At 34.4% G+C, this 21,926-nt stretch overlaps 2 protein-coding genes across 2 annotated transcripts; both read left to right on the forward strand.

The window, feature by feature from the left end:
* Positions 1 to 7,006: 7,006 nt before the first annotated feature.
* On the forward strand, positions 7,007 to 10,713 carry LOC104240188 (rhamnogalacturonan I rhamnosyltransferase 1-like). The gene is made up of 8 exons (XM_009794968.2): positions 7,007 to 7,729; positions 8,439 to 8,506; positions 8,649 to 8,737; positions 8,840 to 9,005; positions 9,101 to 9,390; positions 9,470 to 9,674; positions 9,768 to 9,925; positions 10,092 to 10,713. Exons 1-8 carry the CDS (start codon positions 7,462 to 7,464, stop codon positions 10,342 to 10,344), a joined length of 1,497 nt encoding a protein of 498 aa, XP_009793270.1. The 5' UTR covers positions 7,007 to 7,461; the 3' UTR covers positions 10,345 to 10,713.
* Positions 10,714 to 16,653: 5,940 nt separating this feature from the next.
* LOC138871904 (uncharacterized) lies at positions 16,654 to 17,552 on the forward strand. Its single transcript, XM_070149827.1, has 3 exons — positions 16,654 to 17,041; positions 17,114 to 17,217; positions 17,517 to 17,552. Exons 1-3 carry the CDS (start codon positions 16,654 to 16,656, stop codon positions 17,550 to 17,552), a joined length of 528 nt encoding a protein of 175 aa, XP_070005928.1.
* The last annotated feature ends 4,374 nt before the right edge of the window (positions 17,553 to 21,926 follow it).

Raw genomic sequence — 21,926 nt, forward strand, 5'->3', positions numbered from 1 at the left:
TAACATGAAAATTAGTTTCAAAAAAAAACTTGACTTGTACGGTGAAGTGTTATTATATAAGGATATTGTTATAGAGTGGTCTGACGGTAACTATTAATGTTTATATTATGATAAGTTGTTTACATCACATGAAAGATGTGATCCTTTTTCAGACCTTGTGTGAATACGAAATATTTCGTGTATCGAATTGCTTTTACTTAGTCAAAATTTCAACCTAATCAAATGTTGTTTTAGTTTCCTGATCCTCTCCAACAAACTTGTATATTTTCTAAGAAAAAGAATATGACAAGCAAATAAGCAATAAGTTTTTAGTAACTAGTTTTTTAGTTCAAATTATTCATCAAAGAAGTATCATATGCAATTTAATGTAAAATTAAATTCGTTGTCTAACTATAGTATGTAAATCTTGATATTATAAAATCAAGATCGGTTTTATAAGGTTGGATTATCACCAAGATTGTTTGCGTCGTATACTTAAAAGATAAGAGTAGGTCTAATGTTATCAAATCCGACTCATAATCGGAAAAAAATGTAAACATGAATTAATTCAACTTAAAGATCAAAATCAAATGTTAAAACTAAATTTATTTTTATTGTTCACCAAACTATTTTCAAATAACAAAAGATACAAATGGAGATCAGTATTAACAATACAAGATAATTTAGTCCCATGTGATAATCATTGATCACACAAAAGTGCTACCAAAAAAAAAAAAAGTAATCACCTACCAAAGTTGAAAAAGAAGCACAGCCAAAAACAGAGCTTAAGCATGAGGCAGATGTGGTATTTCTATTAAATTAAATTAATAATATTATAAAATAAAAGCAATGCAGTAAAATGTAAATAAGAAGAGATAGAAAGAAGGAAGAAGTCTTTTCTTCTTTCACTTTAGTGTATCTTTCTATTGCAATTACTTAGCCTTTTATAGGCATAAAAAGTAAAGATGATGGATATAAAGTAGGAGATTTAATCTTTAAGTTATTCACAACATGGACATCCAATGTAGCATCCAATGTACAAACTATTTATAACACTCCCCCTTGGAGGTCCATGTAAGATAATGTGCCTCATTAAGAATTTACCAAAAAAAACATTGGGATGTACAAAGTTATTTATAATATGCATTGCTAGCTGCCTCATTAAAAACCTTACCAGAAAAACTCAGTGGGACAAAACCTTGGTTAAGGAAAAGAGTGCAGCGTGTAGTTACTCCCCTTGATAAAAAATCACTTAATGTCTCGAAGACGATGCATTCCAATCTTATATGTCAGTTTTTCAAATATTAAGGTTGGTAATGCCTTAGTGAACAGATCAGCCAAATTATCACTTGAACGAACTTGTTGTACACCTATTTCACCATTCTTTTGAAGATCATGAGTGAAAAAGAATTTCGGTGAAATGTGTTTTATTCTATCTCCTTTGATATATCCTCCTTTCGATTGAGCTATGCATGCAACATTGTCATCATACAATATTGTTGGAATATTCTCTTTCGAAGAAAGACCACATGTTTGCTGAATGTGTTGAGTTATCGATCTCAACCAAACACATTCTCGACTTGCTTCGTGAATGGCTATTATCTCTGCATGATTTGAAGAAGTAGCAATCATAGTTTGTTTTGTCGAACGCCATGATATGGCTGTACCTCCACTTATAAATAAATAGCATGTCTGAGATCGACCTTTGTGTGGATCAGATAAATATCCTGCATCTGCATAACCAATCAATAATGGCTTGGATTCATTTGAATAAAATAAACTCATATCAATGGTCCCTTGGAGGTATCTGAATATATGTTTAATACCATTCTAGTGTCTTTGTGTTGCCGAAGAACTAAATCTTGCCAATAAGATTACTGAGAAAGCTATATCTGGTCGAAAATTATTGGCAAGATACATTAATGCCCCAATTGCACTAAGATATGGTACTTCGGCACCAAGAAGCTCTTCATCATTTTCATAAGGTCAGAATGGATCTTTCTTTATATCAAGTGATCTCACAACCATTAGGGTACTCAATGGATGTGCTTTATCCATATAGAATCGCTTTAAAAAAATTTCGGTGTATGTTGATTGATGGACAAATATTCCATTTTTCATATACTCAATTTGTAGACCAAGACAAAATTTTGTCTTTCCAAGATCTTTCATTTCAAATTCTTTCTTCAAACAGTCTACAATTTTTGGAAGCTCCCCAGGAGTTCCAATGATATTTAAATCATCAACATACACGACGATTATAACAAATTCAGATCCAAACCTTTTTATAAAGACATAAGGACAAATTGGATCATTCTTGTACCCTTCTTTCAACAAGTATTCACTCAGGCGATGTACCACATACGACCTGATTGTTTCAATCTGTATAAAGATTTCTGAAGCTTTATTGAACAAGTTTCTCGAAAACTTTTATATGCTTCTGGTACTTTAAATCCCTTAGGTACTTTCATAAAATTTCGTTGTCTAATGATCCATACAGATAGGCTGTAACAACATCCATTAGATGCATATCAAGTTTTTCTTGCACTGCCATATTTATGAGATACCTGAAGGTGATAGCATCCACTACAGGAGAATATGTCTCCATATAATCAATTCCAGGCCTTTGGGAAAACCCTTGTGCCACAAGTCGTGCTTTATATCTAACGACTTCATTTTTATCATTTCGTTTTCGCACAAAAACCCATTTATACCCTACTGGCTTTATGCCTTCAGGTGTTCGAACTATGGGTCCGAAGACTTCACGTTTTCCAAGTGAAGTTAACTCTGCCTGGATAGCGTCTTTCCATTTTGGCCAATCATTTCTCTGTCTACATTCATTGACAGATTTTGGTTCAAGATCCTCATCTTGTTGCATTATTTCAACAACAACATTATAAGCAAAAATGTTATCGATAAAAATATTATTTCGGTTCCATCTTTTCCCGGTTGTGATGTAACTTATTGATATCTCTTCATTCTCATTATTTTCAGGTACCTGGACATCCCCTAAGGTCTTATCATTTGTTACGTCTTGGGCTCTTCTTGAGCCACTACCTCTGTGTTATGTTCACTTTGATCTCTTGCTCCTTTTATTCTTCGAGGATTTTTATCTTTAGAAGTGATTGGTCTACCACGTTTCAAGCATGACTTAGACTCATTTGCTTTAATTAATTGTTCGGTCGGGATATCAACCCGAATTGGAGCATTAGCAGCTGGAATATGTGACTTAGTCACCATTGGTAGGTTAGTGAATGCATCTGGCAATTAACTTGCAATATTTTGCAAATGAATAATCTTTTGAACCTCTTGTTCACATTGATTTGTTCGAGAATCTAAATGAGACAGTGATAATGCATTCCAATCTATCTTCTTTTTCAGCTGCTTATTTTCTCCATCTAATGTTGGATATACTGATTCATCAAAATAGCAATCAGATTATCTTGCCGTAAATAAATCTCCAGTCATCGGCTCTAGCTATTTTATAATAGAAGGAGATTCATATCCAACATATATCCCCAACCTTCCTCAAGGACCCATCTTTGTGCGTTGTGGTGGAGCAATTGGAACATATATCGCACAACCAAAGATCCTAAGATGGGAAATATTTGGCTCCTGACCAAAAGTCAATTGCAATGGAGAGACTTTATGATAACTTGTGGGTCTTATCTACACAAGTGCTGCTGCGTGCAAAATAGCATGACCCCATACTGAAATGGGAAGTTTTGTTCTCATAAGCATTGGTCTAGCGATTAATTGGAGGCATTTGATCAATAATTCTGCTAGACCATTTTGTGTATGAACATGAGCAACCGGATGTTCAATTGTTATCCCAGTTAAAATACAATAATCATTAAAGGCTTGGGATGTAAAATCACCAACATTATCAAGACGAATTATCTTAATTGCATAATCTGGAAATTATGCTCTTAGCTTTATTATTTGAGCCAACAATCTCGCAAATGCCATATTGCGAGTTGATAGTAAGCACACACATGTGACCATCTTGTTGATGCATCTACCAAAACCATATAATATTTGAATGGTCCACATGGAGGGTGAATGGGCCCACATATATCACCCTGTATACGTTCAAAAAATGCAGGGGATTCCATCCTAACTTTAATAGTTGATGGTCTAATAATTAATTTTCCTTGAGAACATGCAGCACAAGAGAATTCCTTAAATTGAATAATCTTCTGATTTTTCATTGCATGTCCATGTGAATTCTCAATTATTTTACGCATCATATTAGAACCAAGATGGCCCAACCGGTCATGCCAAATAATAAAATTATCTTGATTAGTAAACTTCTCGTTTACTACGACATATGTTTCAATCCTGCTAATACTTGTGTAGTATAAGCCGGAGGAAAGAGCAGGTAACATTTCAAGCACAGATTTCTTACCGGACATTGTTGTAGTAATATAAAGATATTCAATCTTTTCATCATTTGTAGTCTCAATATAATAGCCATTTTGTCGAATATCTTTGAAACTTAATAAGTTTCTTTGAGATTTACTACAATATAGTGCTTCATCAATAGCCAAATTTGTTCCTCCTGGTAGTAATAAATTGGCTCTTCCAGAACCTTCAATTAATCTTGTACTACCGGATATTGTATTAACATTCGCTTCTTTCATTACCAAATAAGAGAAATATCTCTTATCTTTTAAAATAGTGTGTGTTGTAGCACTATCCAGAAGACATATATCATCTTTATTAATCTTGAGTCCAACTGAAGACTGGGGAATTTTCATATTCTTCATAAAAAAGACAAATAATACATCATAAGAAATATGAAAGACAAGCAGGAAAAAAACATTAAGAAATACATTAGAAATGTAGAAACTAGCAACACATGATGCATTAGGAAAATACATTCAAGAAAAATAAACTAGTTGCAAACATAAAATAACAGCTTTTATAGCTTCATTCCCCAGTAAGATGATTAGTTCTTCGGTCAATATCCTCAAAGAAGTCTCCAGCTTCTAAATGAGTAATATTTGTTAGGCTTCCAAAATCATCATTTTTATATGCAGGATGTGCCTTAGAATCATATTTGTTTGAGGGACATGCTTCATCATCATTATTTTGAAAGGTCAAGGAGCCTCCACATTCTTTTTTTTTTCTGAGGGAGGCTTGATAAAGTTTGACAAAATGATCTGGCGTACGACAAATGCGTGCCCAATGATCATTCATACCACATCGGTAACACATACTAGTTTTACCTTTTGAATGATTAATTTTAGAACCCTTATTGTTCTCCAATTTATTTCCACCATAATGACGATAATTGTTTCGTCCCCTGCAACGTCCACGTTTATGACCATGTCCACGACCACAATAATTATTTTGTTTTCTTTCAAACTTATCATATGCTGCTACAACATTCACTTCCGGAAATGGAGCTGACCCAGTGGGACGGGCTTCATGATTTTTCATTAATAGAGTATTATTCTGCTCAGCCACAAGTAGGCATGTGATTAACTCAGAATATTTCTTAAAACCTTTTTCACGGTATTGTTGTTGTAGCACCACATTTGAAGCGTGAAAAGTAGAAAATATTTTTTCCAATAAGTCCTCATCTGTGATAGTGTCTCCACATAATTTTAATAGAGAACTTACTTTAAAGATAGCAGAATTATACTCACTTACGGTTTTAAAGTCTTGCAACCTTAAATGTATCCACTCATACCGAGCTTTCGGTAATACCGTAAGTTTTAGGTGGTCATATCGATCCTTCAAATTAATCCATAATTCAAGTGGATCTTTTACGGTTAAATATTCAGTTTTTAACCCTTCATGTAGATGATGACGAAGGAAAATCATGGCCTTCGCTTTATCCTGATTTGATGCTTCATTTCCTTGTATAATAGTATTTTCAAGACCTTTAGCGTCAAGGTGAATTTCAGCACCAAGAACCCATGATAAAAAGTTTCTCCCTGTGATGTCAAGTGCCACAAATTCAAGTTTTGATAAATTTGACATAGTGAAAACTATCATAAAAGATGAATAAGTTTGAGAAATAATTATAATAATAAATAATTAATGAAAACAAAACGATTAAGGTAAAATAAATGAAAATAGAGTTATATCATGTTAACAATCTACTATTTCATTTTATTCTTGCCATAAAGTAGAAATTACATACTTGTTTCATTTCACTTTATATTATTGATATATATGTGTTAATAGAATTGAACGTAACTAGCATTATTTATATGTTCCAATAAATATAAAGTAATTAAACTATAAAATTATTGCTTGTCAATTCATTTCTCACAGTTCTTCAAAATGCCTTAAAGATATGTTTTGATCGAGGAAGTCCATGAATATTATAAGTATGTCATTAGTGCATCGCTAGTTTGATGACTTTGAGGTTCTCTAAGAGTTGAGTACGGAAGGAAATAGTTATTTTATCACTGCAATGTACTTAAACTATTTAAGATGCCCAAGAGCACAAGTAATCTGCAAACAATGAGCATATGCATGTACTGCCATAAATAAAATGATTATAATAATACATACCTTGATAAAATATAAATAAAATTAGAGTTTCGTGCTGATAACGTATTATAAAATAAAAGCAATGCAGTAAAATGTAAATAAGAATAGATAGAAAGAAGGAAGAAGTCTTTTCTTCTTTCACTTTGGTATATCTTTCCATTGCAATTACATAACCTTTTATAGGCATAAAAAGTGAAGATGATGGACATAAAGTAGGAGATTTAATCTTTAAGCTATTCATAACATGAACATCCAATGCAGCATCCAATATACAAACTATGCTATTCACAACATGAGCATCCAATGTAGCATGAAATGTACAAACTATTTATAACAAATGAATACTTACAAAATAGATTATATTTTCATAAATGTTGTTATTACTTAACTGGAGTTAATACACGGTTTACATTAATTTTGTTAATTAATTTAACCCTAATAAATCAACTACAGTTTAGTTTAGTGTAAACATTCAATATCCATAAATTTGTTTCCAACTTTTGGCATTTCATAACCATTTCAACCAATCAACAGGGTCAAGACCCGATCCATATATTATCACTCCCTAAATCCGACCCAATTATGTTATCATCATCTTTCTCCTTCTCCCATTCAACATCATTTTCTTTTGCAGAATCCAATTTTTGCTCAAGTTTCTGAAGGGAATATTCTGAAATTTTCTTCTCATTTAGGGGAAAGATTTAAACTTTTCCTATTTTGGTGCTCGGATTTCAACTTTTTTATAACCCCATGTCTTCTTTTGTATGAAGCAAAATTGTGGGTCTCAAATAAAGTGGGATCTTGATTGATTTTAGATCCTACATTATCCAAATAAGTGAGCTTTTTGGGGTATATTGGTTGTGTGTGATGAGATATTGAGCTAAAAAAGGAAAAAATACAAACATGAGATTTGAATAGTGATTTTATGGGCAGAGAATTGTAGGGGGCGGGAGGGATAGGTCATAAATAATAATGGGGTTAAAAGGGACAGCTTTAGGGGAAAGTCGTGTAGAGAAACTGAAGAATTGTATAGTATATAGGTCTAGAATGAAGCTGTGGATTATAAGGGTAACTACATCTGTACTGTTGTGGATTTGTTTGGTTCAATTGACTATATTGGGAGAGAATTGGGGTCCTAGGGTTTTAAAAGGCTGGCCCTCTTGTTTTTCTCACGAATCCACTGCTTTACTTGTCGTTAAATCGTCTCCTGCGGTCCCTGCTAGAGTTCTTCCACCAAAGCGTGAGTATCCTTTTGACTCTCTCTCTGTGTGTGTTTGTGTGTGTGTGTGTTCATGTCCATGTACTCAGCATTGTTGACTTGTTTCCCCCTTGTGTTCCAATAAGGCTGGAGGCCGAACCCAGTTACTTTTGTTCAAATAGTGTATTTGTGTCAAGATATTCATTATGTATGAAAATTAGATTTAGAATCCAGTTATTAGCACTTGAAGTCATTGTTCTAAAATACAGAACTCATAAAGTTGAAATCTTGGCAGTCGCATTTGCGTTCGATAACTAAGAGATCATGGTGCATATTTTCTCATAGAGATAGTCATATTAATGGGGAAGTGGAATTATTAGTGAGTATAGCTTAATGCCATTTATGCATATTTTAGTTGGAGGACTTGTTATAGAAGGAATTTTACCTATTTTCAGGTTATTCTAGTATTCTGCTAACTATAATTGGTATACTTTTAAAGTATGTTGATCCATTTTTTGAGTATTTGGCTTTAGAATATTATTGAAATCACATACTACATCGTCCTATTCAGGTTAATCAAACTTTCAGGTTACCCTAATTTAAGAACAAAATTGTTTTGCAAGTCTTTCAGCGGTTATCTGTTTCCTGACCTACATTATTGGGAGTTCCAGGGGTTGAATTTAGAGCTAATAACTTCACATCTGAACGATTTGTCAAACTGATGGATGTCATGATTATTTGTGAATCTCAGGGGTTTACAGGAATAATGGTTACCTCATGGTTTCATGCAATGGTGGGCTTAATCAAATGCGGTCAGCGGTTAGTAGCTTGCTTTTGATCAATCAGTTCACTACCACATACTTACAAATGTAATTAATTTAGACAATTGTGAATTTGACTCGTGGGATGATTTTGTCAAGTGTTTTTTTTTTCCTTTGTTCTTTGTCTATTCTTGTTGCAGATATGTGATATGGTTGCTATAGCAAGATATTTGAATGTGACTCTTATTGTTCCTGAGCTGGATAAAACCTCCTTTTGGGCTGATCCGAGGTGTGTCCACTCAATTATCTTGTTTTTTGTCTTTCAAATTACTGAATTCTTCTTTCGAAAGAAAACATGGTGATTTGTATTAACAGCATTTTTTATTTGCAGTGAATTTCAAGACATATTTGATGTTGATCATTTCATAACGTCCTTGAGAGATGAAGTTCGAATATTGAAGGAGCTACCTCCAAGATTGAAGAGTAGAGTAGAGTTGGGAACTATTCATACCATGGCTCCTATTAGTTGGTCCGACATTTCCTACTACCATAATCAGGTTTGTGGTTTATTGCTAAATAAATGGTACTTTGTTATTGTTGTTAACTCTCGCATCCTTTTTCCAGTGTAATGATGGTCATTTCCTGAATACAGATTCTTCCCTTAATTCGGAAGCATAAAGTAGTTCATTTGAACAGGACTGATGCTCGGCTTGCCAATAATGGACAACCTATGGAAATTCAAAAGCTACGATGCCGAGTTAATTTTGGTGCGTTGAAATTCACCCCTCAAATAGAAGAGCTGGGTAGAAAGGTTATCAGACTACTCAGAGAAGAGGGTCCTGTTATGGTTCTGCACCTAAGATACGAAATGGATATGTTAGCTTTCTCTGGCTGTACTCAGGGATGCAACAAGGAGGAGGTTGAAGAGTTGACTAGAATGAGGTGAAGTTAAATCCTTGTATTCATTGGTGGCTTTTAACCATCCTTAGTTTTCTGGCTGAGTAATTTTTCCTTTCTGCAGATATGCTTATCCATGGTGGAAAGAAAAAATTATAAATTCAGATTTGAAAAGAAGAGACGGTCTCTGTCCTTTGACACCTGAGGAAACTGCTCTTACTTTAAGGGCATTGGACATCGATCCTAGTATTCAAGTTTACATTGCTGCCGGAGAGATTTATGGCGGAGAAAGGAGAATGGCTAGTCTTGCTGCAGCTTATCCTAATCTGGTAAGTTGGAAAGTTCTAGTTAGTTTTTAAGTTTCTGAATACGTTGACTGAATTTGCAGACTCACCATTTGCACGGGATTTCATTTCTAACAGGTAAGGAAGGAGACACTACTAGAGCCTTCTGAGCTGAGGTTCTTTCAAAATCACTCCTCCCAGATGGCAGCATTAGATTATCTCGTTTCTTTGGAGAGCGATATCTTTGTTCCTACTTATGATGGAAACATGGCTAAAGTTGTCGAAGGACATCGCAGGTATTCTTTTTTCATAGATCATAGTAGTTGCATAATAAAAGGGCGACTTCATATTCCAAATAGTAGTAAATTATTTATTAGGGATGCCCATTACACATGGGGTTTAGTTGGTTTGCTGGTTTATGTACAATGTTGATTTTATCTGAATGTCCTCTATTCTATATAGATATCTTGGATACAAGAAAACTATCTTGTTGCACAGAAGGCTTCTGGTGGATTTAATAGACCAACATAACAGTGGATCATTGACATGGGATGAGTTTTCTACCGCTGTTAAGGAAGCTCATGCTGAACGTATGGGCAACCCTACGAAGAGGTTAGTCATTCCAGACAGACCTAAAGAGGAAGATTATTTTTACTCCAACCCGTGGGAGTGCTTAGAACCATCTTATGAGGATGAGACGTTAAGCAACATATAAATCATGGTTGATGGTAACATTCGGGTTAGGAAAAGATACTTCCGTGCACTTCTATGACATATTTGGAGGAAATGCTTATGCAACACTCGAAAAATTTGAGCTCGATTTTGCTTCTGAGGATGCTGTTGAAGTAAAGGGTGTGTTGCACTCCAAATCCTGAGAAGAACTCGGAAGCATTTGAAAGGGTTATATATAAATGTTTTTTTTTTCCAGAAACCCAATAATCAAATACATGTATAGAAACTGTCCTGCCATTGCAGGGATATACATTGTCAATGGCAGTATACACAGAGGGGGTAGTACAACATAGATTTGTCTGCAGGAACTTTTGGATTTGCTCAAATTTAAAGTTCCATTTAGGCTCCTCCATTCTTTTTTCTTAAATCTCGTGTGCTATATTTGCTCTTTCTCCATTGTTTGTTCTTTTACACTTGCCCCTTTATATTTTTTTCCAAACATTTTTCTATACGTGCTGTTCTCAACAAGATTGACTCTTAACGAGTTTGTGATACTCCTTCTGTTTCAAAATAGATGACGCACTTTTCTTATTAGTCTGTTCTAAAAACAACAGACACAGTTTTACAATTAAAAATAATTTAACTTTAAATTCTTCATTTTACCCATTTTACCTTTATCGCTTCTTGTTTACTTTTTCTACACAGTTCACTATGGCTTCTTGTTTACTTTTTCTTGGGGTTTTAGTTTATGGCTGAAATTAGTTGTCATTATACTCATCAACCATTGATTTTAATAAAAGCACTTTACAGCTCACTTGCATTAAACATATCAAATATACGTTATAGGAGAAAAAATGAAGAAAGAAAACAAAAGGCGACCAGAATAAAGATGTTTATTTTTTGTTTTGCTTTTCTGATATTGTCGTCAAATGCTTAAAGAAAACTAATATTTATCGCCCTAATAAAAAGCCATAGTGAGATAGGTTGTGTGCATAATCATTATCATTATGATTAATAATTCACATGTAGGTCGGGTGATACCTTAATTTTCTTGAAGAAAAATAAAAATGGAATTTGGGATTCATATAAAAAAGAATTAGCCACATAATTTTCATATTAATATACTATGTGAGAGGACACTAATGGTTAAACACTAAGGGAGTGTTTGGTACGAAGGAAAACATTTTCCGAAAAATATTTTTTAATTTTCTCACGTTCGGTTGGCTTAAATGTTTTGGAAAACATTTTTCTTATCAATTCATTTTCCTCCAATTGGAGGAAAATGTTTTCCTTATCAAGAGAAGGGAAAACATTTTCCAAAACTGCTTCTCAACCTTCCCCACCCTCACCAACCCACCCCACCCCCTCTATCCAAAAAAGGCTATTTTTTTTCAAATTTCAGTTTTTCCGTTACCATCCACCCTACTCCTCTTCCACCCCACCCCCTACCACAAAAAAAAATTATTTTTTTTACCATTTTTTTTGCAATTTCAAATATCTATTTTTTTATTTTTCTGCACCACCCAGCCCCACCCCCTCACCTGCCTCCCCCCCCCCCGTTTTTTTAAAAATATATTTTTCAGTTTTAGTTTTTTTATTTATCGGTTTAAAGGTTCAAATTTTTACAAGTTCCAAAGTTATGAGTTCGGAAGTTTATGTGTTTGGAAGTTTACGGGTTCGAAATTCCGCGGTGTCGAAAATTTATGAAATTTGTGGGTTCGAAAGGTTGTTGGTTTGAAAGTTTATGGCTTCATGTTTATTATATCTAAATTATTTATGAATACTCTTGAGAAGTTATTTTCCTTAATTTGCGTACCAAACACCGGAAAATGAATAAGATTACTACTTGTTTTTCAAGAAAATATTTTCCAGTCATACCAAACACATCCTAAAGCAAAGCCACTTTCAGCACTTAACCTCCACTAAATTAATCTGTTTTTAGCACTAATTCCTCCTAATACCAGTGCTTTAGTGCGTCCTTGTTGATACGGTCATTATTTGCTTAATTTCCAACTTTTGTTCATATATTATTGCTCCATTATTCACTGGCAGTGGCTCTATTCAACCAATTTTCAAATGCCAAAATAATTAGAAAGAAAAGTTTTTAAGTCCTCAATCCTCCCTTAGTTTCAATTCTCCAACTTCTTTTCACTACGACGACTAAATGCAATAACTACTACGAATCAATCCCAAATAAATTGGGGTCAGCTATATAAAGTTTTTATTGTTCAGGCCGCTTCATTTTATCTAATCTCATTCTAATATTATAATCTATTAGTTTCACCAAACACTAGGAATTCTTTACATATTATGTTAGTATAAAAGTGTCTAACAAAACTAAAAAAACTTGAGAACATTTGACCTAAAATAATAATTATATTAACATGAGTAAAACTTAATCCTAAGTAATTGATATGGTTCGAATCAAACAAAATAAATTTAAAAATTGGAAAACGACTATAAAAGAAGTAACGGTCTAGATGGGCTCATTCAGTTTTACGAATTATTGGGATCTTGCTTGGCATTTAGCATGTTAGAATCCAAGATAGGCAATCCCAAGAAATTGCTGCCTATGATTTACTACTATTAACAGATGGTAATTATTAATAGTGTTATTCTTATCAATAAGTGAAGGATCCAAGAAATAAAAGCAACCTCGAGGTAGGAATCTTAGTAAAAAATTCAATCCTCCTCATAGTTTTAAGTGCATTCGGGTCTTTTACAATCTGACTATTTCTACCTATCAATCAATACAAGTATGACTATAGGTTATAATTACATATTTAGGGATCTTTACAATCTGACTATTTCTACCTATCAATCAATACAAGTATGACTATAGGTTATAATTACATATTTAGGGATCGTTTGGTTGGAATAGGGATTATGCCGGTATAAGTTATGTCGGTATAAGTTATGCTGAGGTTAATTATATTGAGATTATTGTTTATTCACTATTTGATATGTTATATTAAGAATGACAATTGTGTAATTTCTAAGAAGAATATATAAGTTATACCGGTGCTAATTACCCCACCCTTTATAAGGTATAAGTTATTCCGGTGTTAAAATTAACACCGGGATAACTTATACCTGGTTTGCTAACCAAACAGAGTATTAAGGTGGTATTAAATTTTTATACCACTCCTATACCTTCTTATACCTCATATCAAATGACCTCTTAGGGCTCGTTTGGTACTACGTGATAAGGGATAATTACTTTCGGAATTCAATTTAAGATGAGTTTATCCCATGTTTGGTTGGGATAAAATTGTGGTACAACTAATTCAGGAGTAGTTATCGGGGGATTGTAGTGTTTATTTATCCTTATGAGAGGGTGAAATAACTAATCCGGGGATAACTTGTTTCCAACCAAACAACCCCTTAGTTGGGAAACAAGTTAGATTAGTTATCCCACCCCCTGTAGGGGTGAAAAAAACACACTACAATCCCGAGATTAGTTATACCACGATTTTATCCCAATCAAACATGGGATAAACTCTACTCAAATTTAATTCCAGGTTTAATTACCACTTATCCTCGTACCAAACGAGCCCTTAGAGGTCGTTTGGTTGGGAACAAATTATTCCAGGATTAATTATTTGGGATTAGTTATTCCGGATTGTTATCCTACCCTCCTATAGGGATAAAAATAATACTATAATCTTGAAATTAGTTATACCACAATTTTATCTCAGCCAAATATAAGATAAACTCATTTCAAATTTAAATATACGATTAATTATGCCTAATCACTTGTACCAAACAAGCCCTTGGTTTACTGATAGATTATTTAGAACAAGCGTAAAAATAAATCTACTGTTATTAATTTTCACCTTAGGTTGAAAAGCTAACTCCTTTCACTTTATCTTATTCTAATTTCATATTTATGGAAAAATATCATATAAAAATTGCAATTGGAAAAAAGTGAGGGAGGTTAATGATGATTGTTTAGTATTTTTTACTAAGTAATCTTATATGTTTATGCTTGAAGATAATTAATCAGACCATGAATGTGGTCAGACACTCTATTATTAATTTTTGACCACATTCTCATTGGACAGAAAGCATTTAAGCCATGCAGGCAGGCTAAACGTTTTTTTGTTTGTTAACACAAGTGCATAAAAAGATTAAATTAGCGAGTTTGAATTCCTTTTTTTTTGGCCCAAGAGAGTATGAACTCATAACACTAATCATGAATTGATTTTCTGGAATCAACTAGATCCACTTGGTTTATGAATTATTTATAGCACTTTTTCCTCATGAAAAGGAAAGTATTTTTTAAAAATAAATATTGCAAACCAAGAAAATTTTACTAACTAATTTTCAATACATTCCTCATTTTAAAATAAAGGTCCTCATTACTAACTCTTGTTTAACTTTCCAAAAGACTCTATATATATTACTAGTAATCGTTTATTTAGAGATATTTCACATCAAGTGAGTATATGTATGAGACACTGACAATAAGAATAAGGAGACGTACCTAGTTGAAAATAAGGTACAATTGACAATGATTCATTACCCGACATGATATGATGTTATTCGTATTAGTTCATGCTAACATTTTGAATTTAGAACTAATTGTATGACTCTTCATTTATGCATTTGATATTGTATTCGCTTTGCCGATAAGAGTAAACTGAATTGGTGTTTGAAAAGAATAAATTAATAAGTAGTACATTACATCAGTTGCCATTTTAACGATGTTACCAATTAATATTGTATATTCGGGAGCTCTCTAGTCAGTGTCATGCATGGTTCCTTGATAACTTTTAATTTAATAAGGAAAATCACATAAAATGAATCAATTAATGAGGATTACAGATTTGGTCAAGAGGAAGAAACTTAACAATATTGTAGCCGACTAGCCGCTCATGGTTATTTTGATATAGATTGATCTTCCAATATGTCAGCCTCAATATTAACTTATATTTACAATATAAATTACCTCAATTTACTATAATCTTTTACACCATCAATACATAGATAGTAAACCCTTTTTGCTATTGTTGTTACTATATTGTTTGGGGGTTAAAATCATCCAACCTCCACGCAACCGAAGAATACTATGTCATATTTGTTGAGTTTTTGTTTAAGATGAAATAGTCTTAAAATTAGAGTGAATAGGAAATGGGATTTGGATTTGGATTTGGATTCGGATTTGGTCAAATGATCGATCGATTGATTAATTTTTTGGACCAAATTTATTTGTTAATAGTGAATATTAACGTGATATAATCCGTGTTTGTAACGGATGTTTTCCAATCCGTGTATTGTGTTGCAACACTAAGCAATAAGCAGCCTAGTGCACCTCCCACAATGGTGCAAGTGCTCCTCCCACCAAGCAAGTGTACATTCCACCATGTAAGTGCTTCCTCCATGATAGCCTAGTGCTTGTTGCACCATGGAGGGGGCGGATTTCTCTCAAATAACTGCTATAAATAGAGCATAAGTTGGAGAGAAAGAAGAACACATCGGAAAAAACACTCGAAACACTCTGTATACACTTAATATACACTATGTATACACTGGATATACACTCTGTATATACTGGATATACACTCTGTATACACTGCGTATACACTGGAAAAACGAATTGCAATCTGATATTCTCTTCAGTAAGAATTCAACATTGGCTATACTTTGCATTCCTTCCTCTCAGAATTTCCATTCGACTTCTGAGTTGTCCTCCTTATTCTGCATTGTTTTTAACTACAAACAAAGCATCCATAAGTGTGATTTGCTGCCGAACTTTGTGTTCGCTGAAACACTGGGGTTTGAAGTACCGCTACACCAGTGTGTAATTCGTTCTATCCTGGGAGGAAATAATCTATAACCTTGGGTACTAGGAGGGGATTAAATTCCTTAAGGAAACACTGTGAATTCAGTGGGCTCGAATTAATTTCTGTTTTATTTATATTTACGTTTATAAGCTAACGTTCTAATTTCCAGAATCATTATTTACAAGTACAGAAGGAACAACAAGCTTAAGGAATTTAATAATTTTAATTTCTGTATTTGTGTTACTTTTATTATTCTGGAAACTATAACCTTTGTGGTTTTTGTGTACTCCCGTTTGGAGAGTAAAGCCTTCGTGGCGGTTTATTGGAGATTAAAATTTACGTGATTTTTACTCCAGTTTTAAAGCCTTCATGGCGTTTTGTTGGAGATTAAAATCTACGTGATTTTTCACTCCAGTTTTAAACGTTTATTAAACGTTTGTTTGTGTCATTTTTACAGTAAAAATGGCGAATGACGGAAATCAAGCTGTTCCGATGATGACTGCCAACGCATCGACAAGTCAAACTTCGGCGTTTGCACCGACAGAGAAACCCGAAAAATTTCCGGGATGGAATTCAAGCACTGGCAGCAAAAGATATTCTTCTACTTGACTACGTTATGTCTACAGAAGTTCATCAAGGAAGATGTTCCTGATCTTCCAGATGAAACTCCAGAGAATAATAGCTTTCTCGTAATTGAGGCGTGGAAGCATTCTGACTTCTTGTGCAAGAATTATATTCTTAGCGGACTGGAGGATAATTTGTATAATGTATACAGTGGCGTGGAGACGTCAAAAGAATTATGGAATGCGCTTGAAAAGAAATACAAAACTGAAGATGCCAGGAAGAAGAAATTCGCCGCTGCAAAATTTTTGGACTACAAAATGGTAGATAGCAAGTCTGTTATTACCCAAGTCCAGGAGTTACAAGTGATTATTCATGATCTACTTGCTGAAGGTATATTTCAAATAAATGCTAATGTTGAAAGTAAATTTTTTAGTAATTTTACTAACGGAATTTTCATTGAAGGTCTTGTCATCAATGAGACATTCCAAGTAGCATCAATAATTGAGAAGTTGCCTCCATTGTGGAAGGACTTTAAAAATTATTTGAAACACAAACCCAAAGGAGTGGTGGATTGATTCTAGAGCCACTCGCCATGTTTGTGCTGTGAGGGACGCATTTTCTACATATGCTTCTGCTGGCCCCGAAGAGACGCTCTCTATGGGAAATGCTGCTACAACAAAAATTGAAGGATACGGTAAGATATTTCTCAAGATGACTTCTGGCAAGGTTATGACTTTGAACAACGTCCTTCATGTTCCCGAGATTAGGAAGAGCTTAGTCTCTACTGGACTTCTTGTAAAGCACGGTTTCAAGTGCGTTTTTGTATCTGACAAGGTAGTGATTAGTAAAAATGAAATGTTTGTAGGAAAATGTTACCTTACTGAAGGCCTTTTCAAGCTGAATGTAATAGTTGTTGAAACTAATAATAAAACTTCAGCTTCTTCTTACTTACTTGAGTCAAATGATTTATGACATGTACGTTTGGGTCATGTCAATTATAAAACCTTGCGAAAAATGATAAACTTGGAAGTATTGCCTAAGTTTGAATGCGAAAAATCAAAATGTCAAATATGTGTGGAATCTAAGTATGTTAAACATCCTTATAAGTCGGTTGAAAGGAATTCAAATCCTTTAGACTTAATTCACACAGATATTTGTGACATGAAGTCAATACCATCTCGCGGTGGAAAGAAGTATTTCATAACTTTTATTGACGATAGTACTCGATATTGCTATGTTTACTTACTTAATAGTAAAGATGAAGCAATAGACGCATTCAAGCAATACAAAAATGAAGTTGAAACGCAACTTAACAAGAAAATCAAAATGATAAGAAGTGATAGGGGTGGTGAATATGAATCTCCTTTTGAACAAATATGTTTAGAATATGGAATTATTCATCAAACAACATCCCCTTACACGCCCCAATCCAATGGGATTGCGGAAAGAAAGAATCGTTCATTAAAGGAAATGATGAACGCATTGTTGATAAGTTCTGGTTTTCCACAGAACTTGTGGGGGGAAGCCGTTCTTACGGCTAACCGAATACAAAATCGAGTACCCCATAGCAAAACACAATCCATTCCATATGAAAAATGGAAAGGAAGGAAGCCCAACTTAAATTATTTTAAAGTGTGGGGGTGTTTGGCAAAAGTGCAAGTTCCTAAACCCAAAAGGGTAAAAATAGGACCGAAAACAGTTGATTGTGTTTTCATAGGATATGCGACTAATAGTAAAGCATATCGATTTCTGGTTCATAAATCAGAAAATCCCGACATTCATAATAATACGGTTATAGAATCAGATAATGCTGAGTTCTTTGAAAATATATATCCGTATAAAAAGGAATGCGAGTCGATTGGTGAAGGATCTAAACGACCTCGGGAAGAAACAAAAGAAAGTACATTTAATCAGGGGGATCCAAGACGTAGTAAACGTCAAAGAACGTCTACTTCGTTTGGACCAGATTTTGTGACTTTCTTATTGGAAAATGAGCCTCGAACATTTAAAGAAGCTATGTCTTCTTCGGAATCATTGTTCTGGAAAGAGGCAGTCAATAGTGAAATAGAATCCATATTGAACAACCATACATGAGAATTGGTTGATCTTCCTCCTGGAAATAAACCTTTGGGTTCTAAATGGATTTTTAAGAAGAAAAATGAAAGATGATGGCACTATTGATAAATTTAAGGCAAGACTTGTTGTCAAAGGGTATAGACAACGAGAAGGTCTTGACTACTTTGATACATACTCCCCAGTTACAAGGATTACGTCCATACGGATGTTAGTAGCATTAGCTGCAGTGTATGGTCTTGAAATTCATCAAATGGATGTTAAAACGGCCTTCTTAAATGGAGAGTTGGAGGAAGAAATTTACATGGAACAACCTGAAGGGTTTGTGGTTCCAGGTAAAGAAAATAAGGTATGTAGACTTGTTAAGTCCCTTTACGGACTAAAACAAGCACCCAAACAATGACATGCGAAATTTGACCAAACAATGTTGTCAAATGGTTTTAAGATAAATGAATGTGATAAATGTGTGTACATTAAAAATGTTCCAAATCACATAGTCATTGTTTGCCTATATGTGGATGATATGCTGATAATGAGTAATAACATTGCCAACATAAATGCTACTAAGCGTATGCTAACTAGCAAGTTTGATATGAAGGACTTGGGAATTGCGGATTTAATTCTGGGGATTAAGATCCAAAAGACTCCTCAAGGTCTGGCATTGTCACAATCTCATTATATTAAGACAGTACTTGAAAAATTCAAGCACTTGGGCTTTAAAGTTGCAAAGACTCCAATTGACGTAAATCTTGCACTAGCAAAGAATAAAGGCCAAAGCATATCACAATTGGATTATGCTCGTGTGTTGGGATGCTTAATGTACATCATGAATTGTACACGACCAGATATAGCTTGTGCTATAAGTAAACTAAGTCGATACACGAGCAATCCAGGCCAATCTCACTGGATGGCAATGAAACGAGTTTTGGGATACTTAGAACATACCCAAAACTTTGATTTGCACTACAGTAAATATCCTGCGGTGATTGAAGGATATTGTGATGCAAATTGGATCACCGGTTCAACTGATTCGAAGTCCACAAGTGGATATGTATTCACTATTGGTGGAGGAGCGGTATCTTGGAAGTCGTCCAAACAAACATGTATTGCCCGCTCTACAATGGAGGCTGAGTTCATAGCCTTAGATAAAGCCGGTGAAGAAGCTGAATGGCTCCGGAATTTCTTGGAAGACATTCCATTTTTGGCCCAAACCGTTGGCACCAATATGCATACACTGTGATAGCCAAGCGGCAATTGGAAGGGTTGGGAGCGTTATGTATAACGGTAAATCTCGTCATATACGACGAAGACATAAAACCGTTAGGCAACTTCTCTCTAAAGGAATTATCACGATGAACTATGTAAAGTCAAGTGATAATGTGTCGGATCCACTTACAAAAGGCCTAACTAGAGAGGTAGTTGAGAAATCATCGAGGGAATGGGACTATGGCCGAGAACAAGTCATTGTGGCGGTAACTCTACCTAGAAGGCTGGAGATCCCAAGATCTAGGTTCAAGGAGATCAAACAAAGTCATTAATGACGGTTCAACATTGTCAACAAAATTTTTTAGTCCATTCTCGTGATGAGACAATGTTCAGTACCAAGAATAAAACATTAAGGTTTTTTTAATGATTTCTAAATTTGATACAGGGTATATCAAATAGTGTATCTACGAGATGACACGTTTAGGAATCACCTATGTAAGTGTGAAGTGTTAGCCGCTTCAAGGAGAATTCTGCAAGGCCAATTCTCTACGCACTTATGAAACCAGGCGATCTTCATGGCTGAAACGAACACAACAATGAGAACCAAAGACGGTTAAGGGTTGATTGTGTGACTTATGGTTGTCTAGGTATACACTAAAGTTCGACGGTTCAAAGATATCAAATCTACCGATTGACCGAGTATATCCGACATAAGTTCACTACGGAAAGTACAAAGGGAAACCTACTTATCCAGATGCAATTAATCCTTGTTTGCAAATCACACAAGTTTTTCATGCATACTTCCGTGATATAGTCATTCCCCATTCATGTGGGGGATTGTTGAGTTTTTGTTTAAGATGAAATAGTCTTAAAATTATAGTGAATGGGAAATGGGATTTGGATTTGGATTTGGTCAAATGATCGATCGATTGATTAATTTTTTGGACCAAATTTATTTGTTAATAGTGAAATATTAACGTGATATAATCTATGTTTGTAACGGATGTTTTCCAATCCGTGTATTGTGTTGCAACACTAAGCAATAAGCAGCCTAGTGCACCTCCCACAATGGTGCAAGTGCTCCTCCCACCAAGCAAGTGTACATTCCACCATGTAAGTGCTTCCTCCATGATAGCCTAGTGCTTGTTGCACCATGGAGGGGGCGGATTTCTCTCAAATAACTGCTATAAATAGAGCATAAGTTGGAGAGAAAGAAGAACACATCGGAAAAAACACTCGAAACACTCTGTATACACTTAATATATACTCTGTATACACTTAATATACACTCTGTATATACTGTATATACACTCTGTATACACTGCGTATACACTGGAAAAACGAATTGCAATCTGATATTCTCTTCAGTAAGAATTCAACATTGGCTATACTTTGCATTCCTTCCTCTCAGAATTTCCATTCGACTTCTGAGTTGTCCTCCTTATTCTGCATTGTTTTTAACTACAAACAAAGCATCCATAAGTGTGATTTGCTGCCGAACTTTGTGTTCGCTGAAACACTGGGGTTTGAAGTACCGCTACACCAGTGTGTAATTCGTTCTATCCTGGGAGGAAATAATCTATAACCTTGGGTACTAGGAGGGGATTAAATTCCTTAAGGAAACACTGTGAATTCAGTGGGCTCGAATTAATTTCTGTTTTATTTATATTTACGTTTATAAGCTAATGTTCTAATTTCCAGAATCATTATTTACAAGTACAGAAGGAACAACAATATTTTCCTCCCCCCTCCTTTTTTACTTCCTCCCACTAACTCTTACGTCAGAGGTGGCTTAACTCCTAGGCCACTAAAGTGGCCGCTTTAGGCCTCACAAAATTAGAGACCCCAAAAGCTACTTTTCTTATTTTCAATTTAAATATTTATTGTACTTATGTGGTCTTTTTTATTCTTTGTAGTTGGTTGAGAAAATTTTAATGAAAGTGAAATGCAATTAAATATGTACTTACTTTCTAGTTCTTCTCATTCCAACTTGAAT

The sequence above is a fragment of the Nicotiana sylvestris genome, chromosome 6, assembly GCF_000393655.2.
Source record: "Nicotiana sylvestris chromosome 6, ASM39365v2, whole genome shotgun sequence".
NCBI lineage: Eukaryota > Viridiplantae > Streptophyta > Magnoliopsida > Solanales > Solanaceae > Nicotiana > Nicotiana sylvestris.

Excerpts from the sequence above, each read along its gene's own strand:
- LOC138871904 (XM_070149827.1), top strand. The coding sequence starts at position 16,654 with ATGGAATTCAAGCACTGGCAGCAAAAGATATTCTTCTACTTGACTACG. Across the intron at positions 17,042-17,113 it reads TCATGATCTACTTGCTGAAG|GTCTTGTCATCAATGAGACA; the intron begins GTATATTTCAAA and ends TTTTCATTGAAG. Across the intron at positions 17,218-17,516 it reads AACACAAACCCAAAGGAGTG|GAAAATGTTACCTTACTGAA; the intron begins GTGGATTGATTC and ends AAATGTTTGTAG.
- LOC104240188 (XM_009794968.2), top strand. The coding sequence starts at position 7,462 with ATGGGGTTAAAAGGGACAGCTTTAGGGGAAAGTCGTGTAGAGAAACTG. Across the intron at positions 8,507-8,648 it reads TTAATCAAATGCGGTCAGCG|ATATGTGATATGGTTGCTAT; the intron begins GTTAGTAGCTTG and ends TTCTTGTTGCAG. Across the intron at positions 8,738-8,839 it reads TCCTTTTGGGCTGATCCGAG|TGAATTTCAAGACATATTTG; the intron begins GTGTGTCCACTC and ends TTTTATTTGCAG.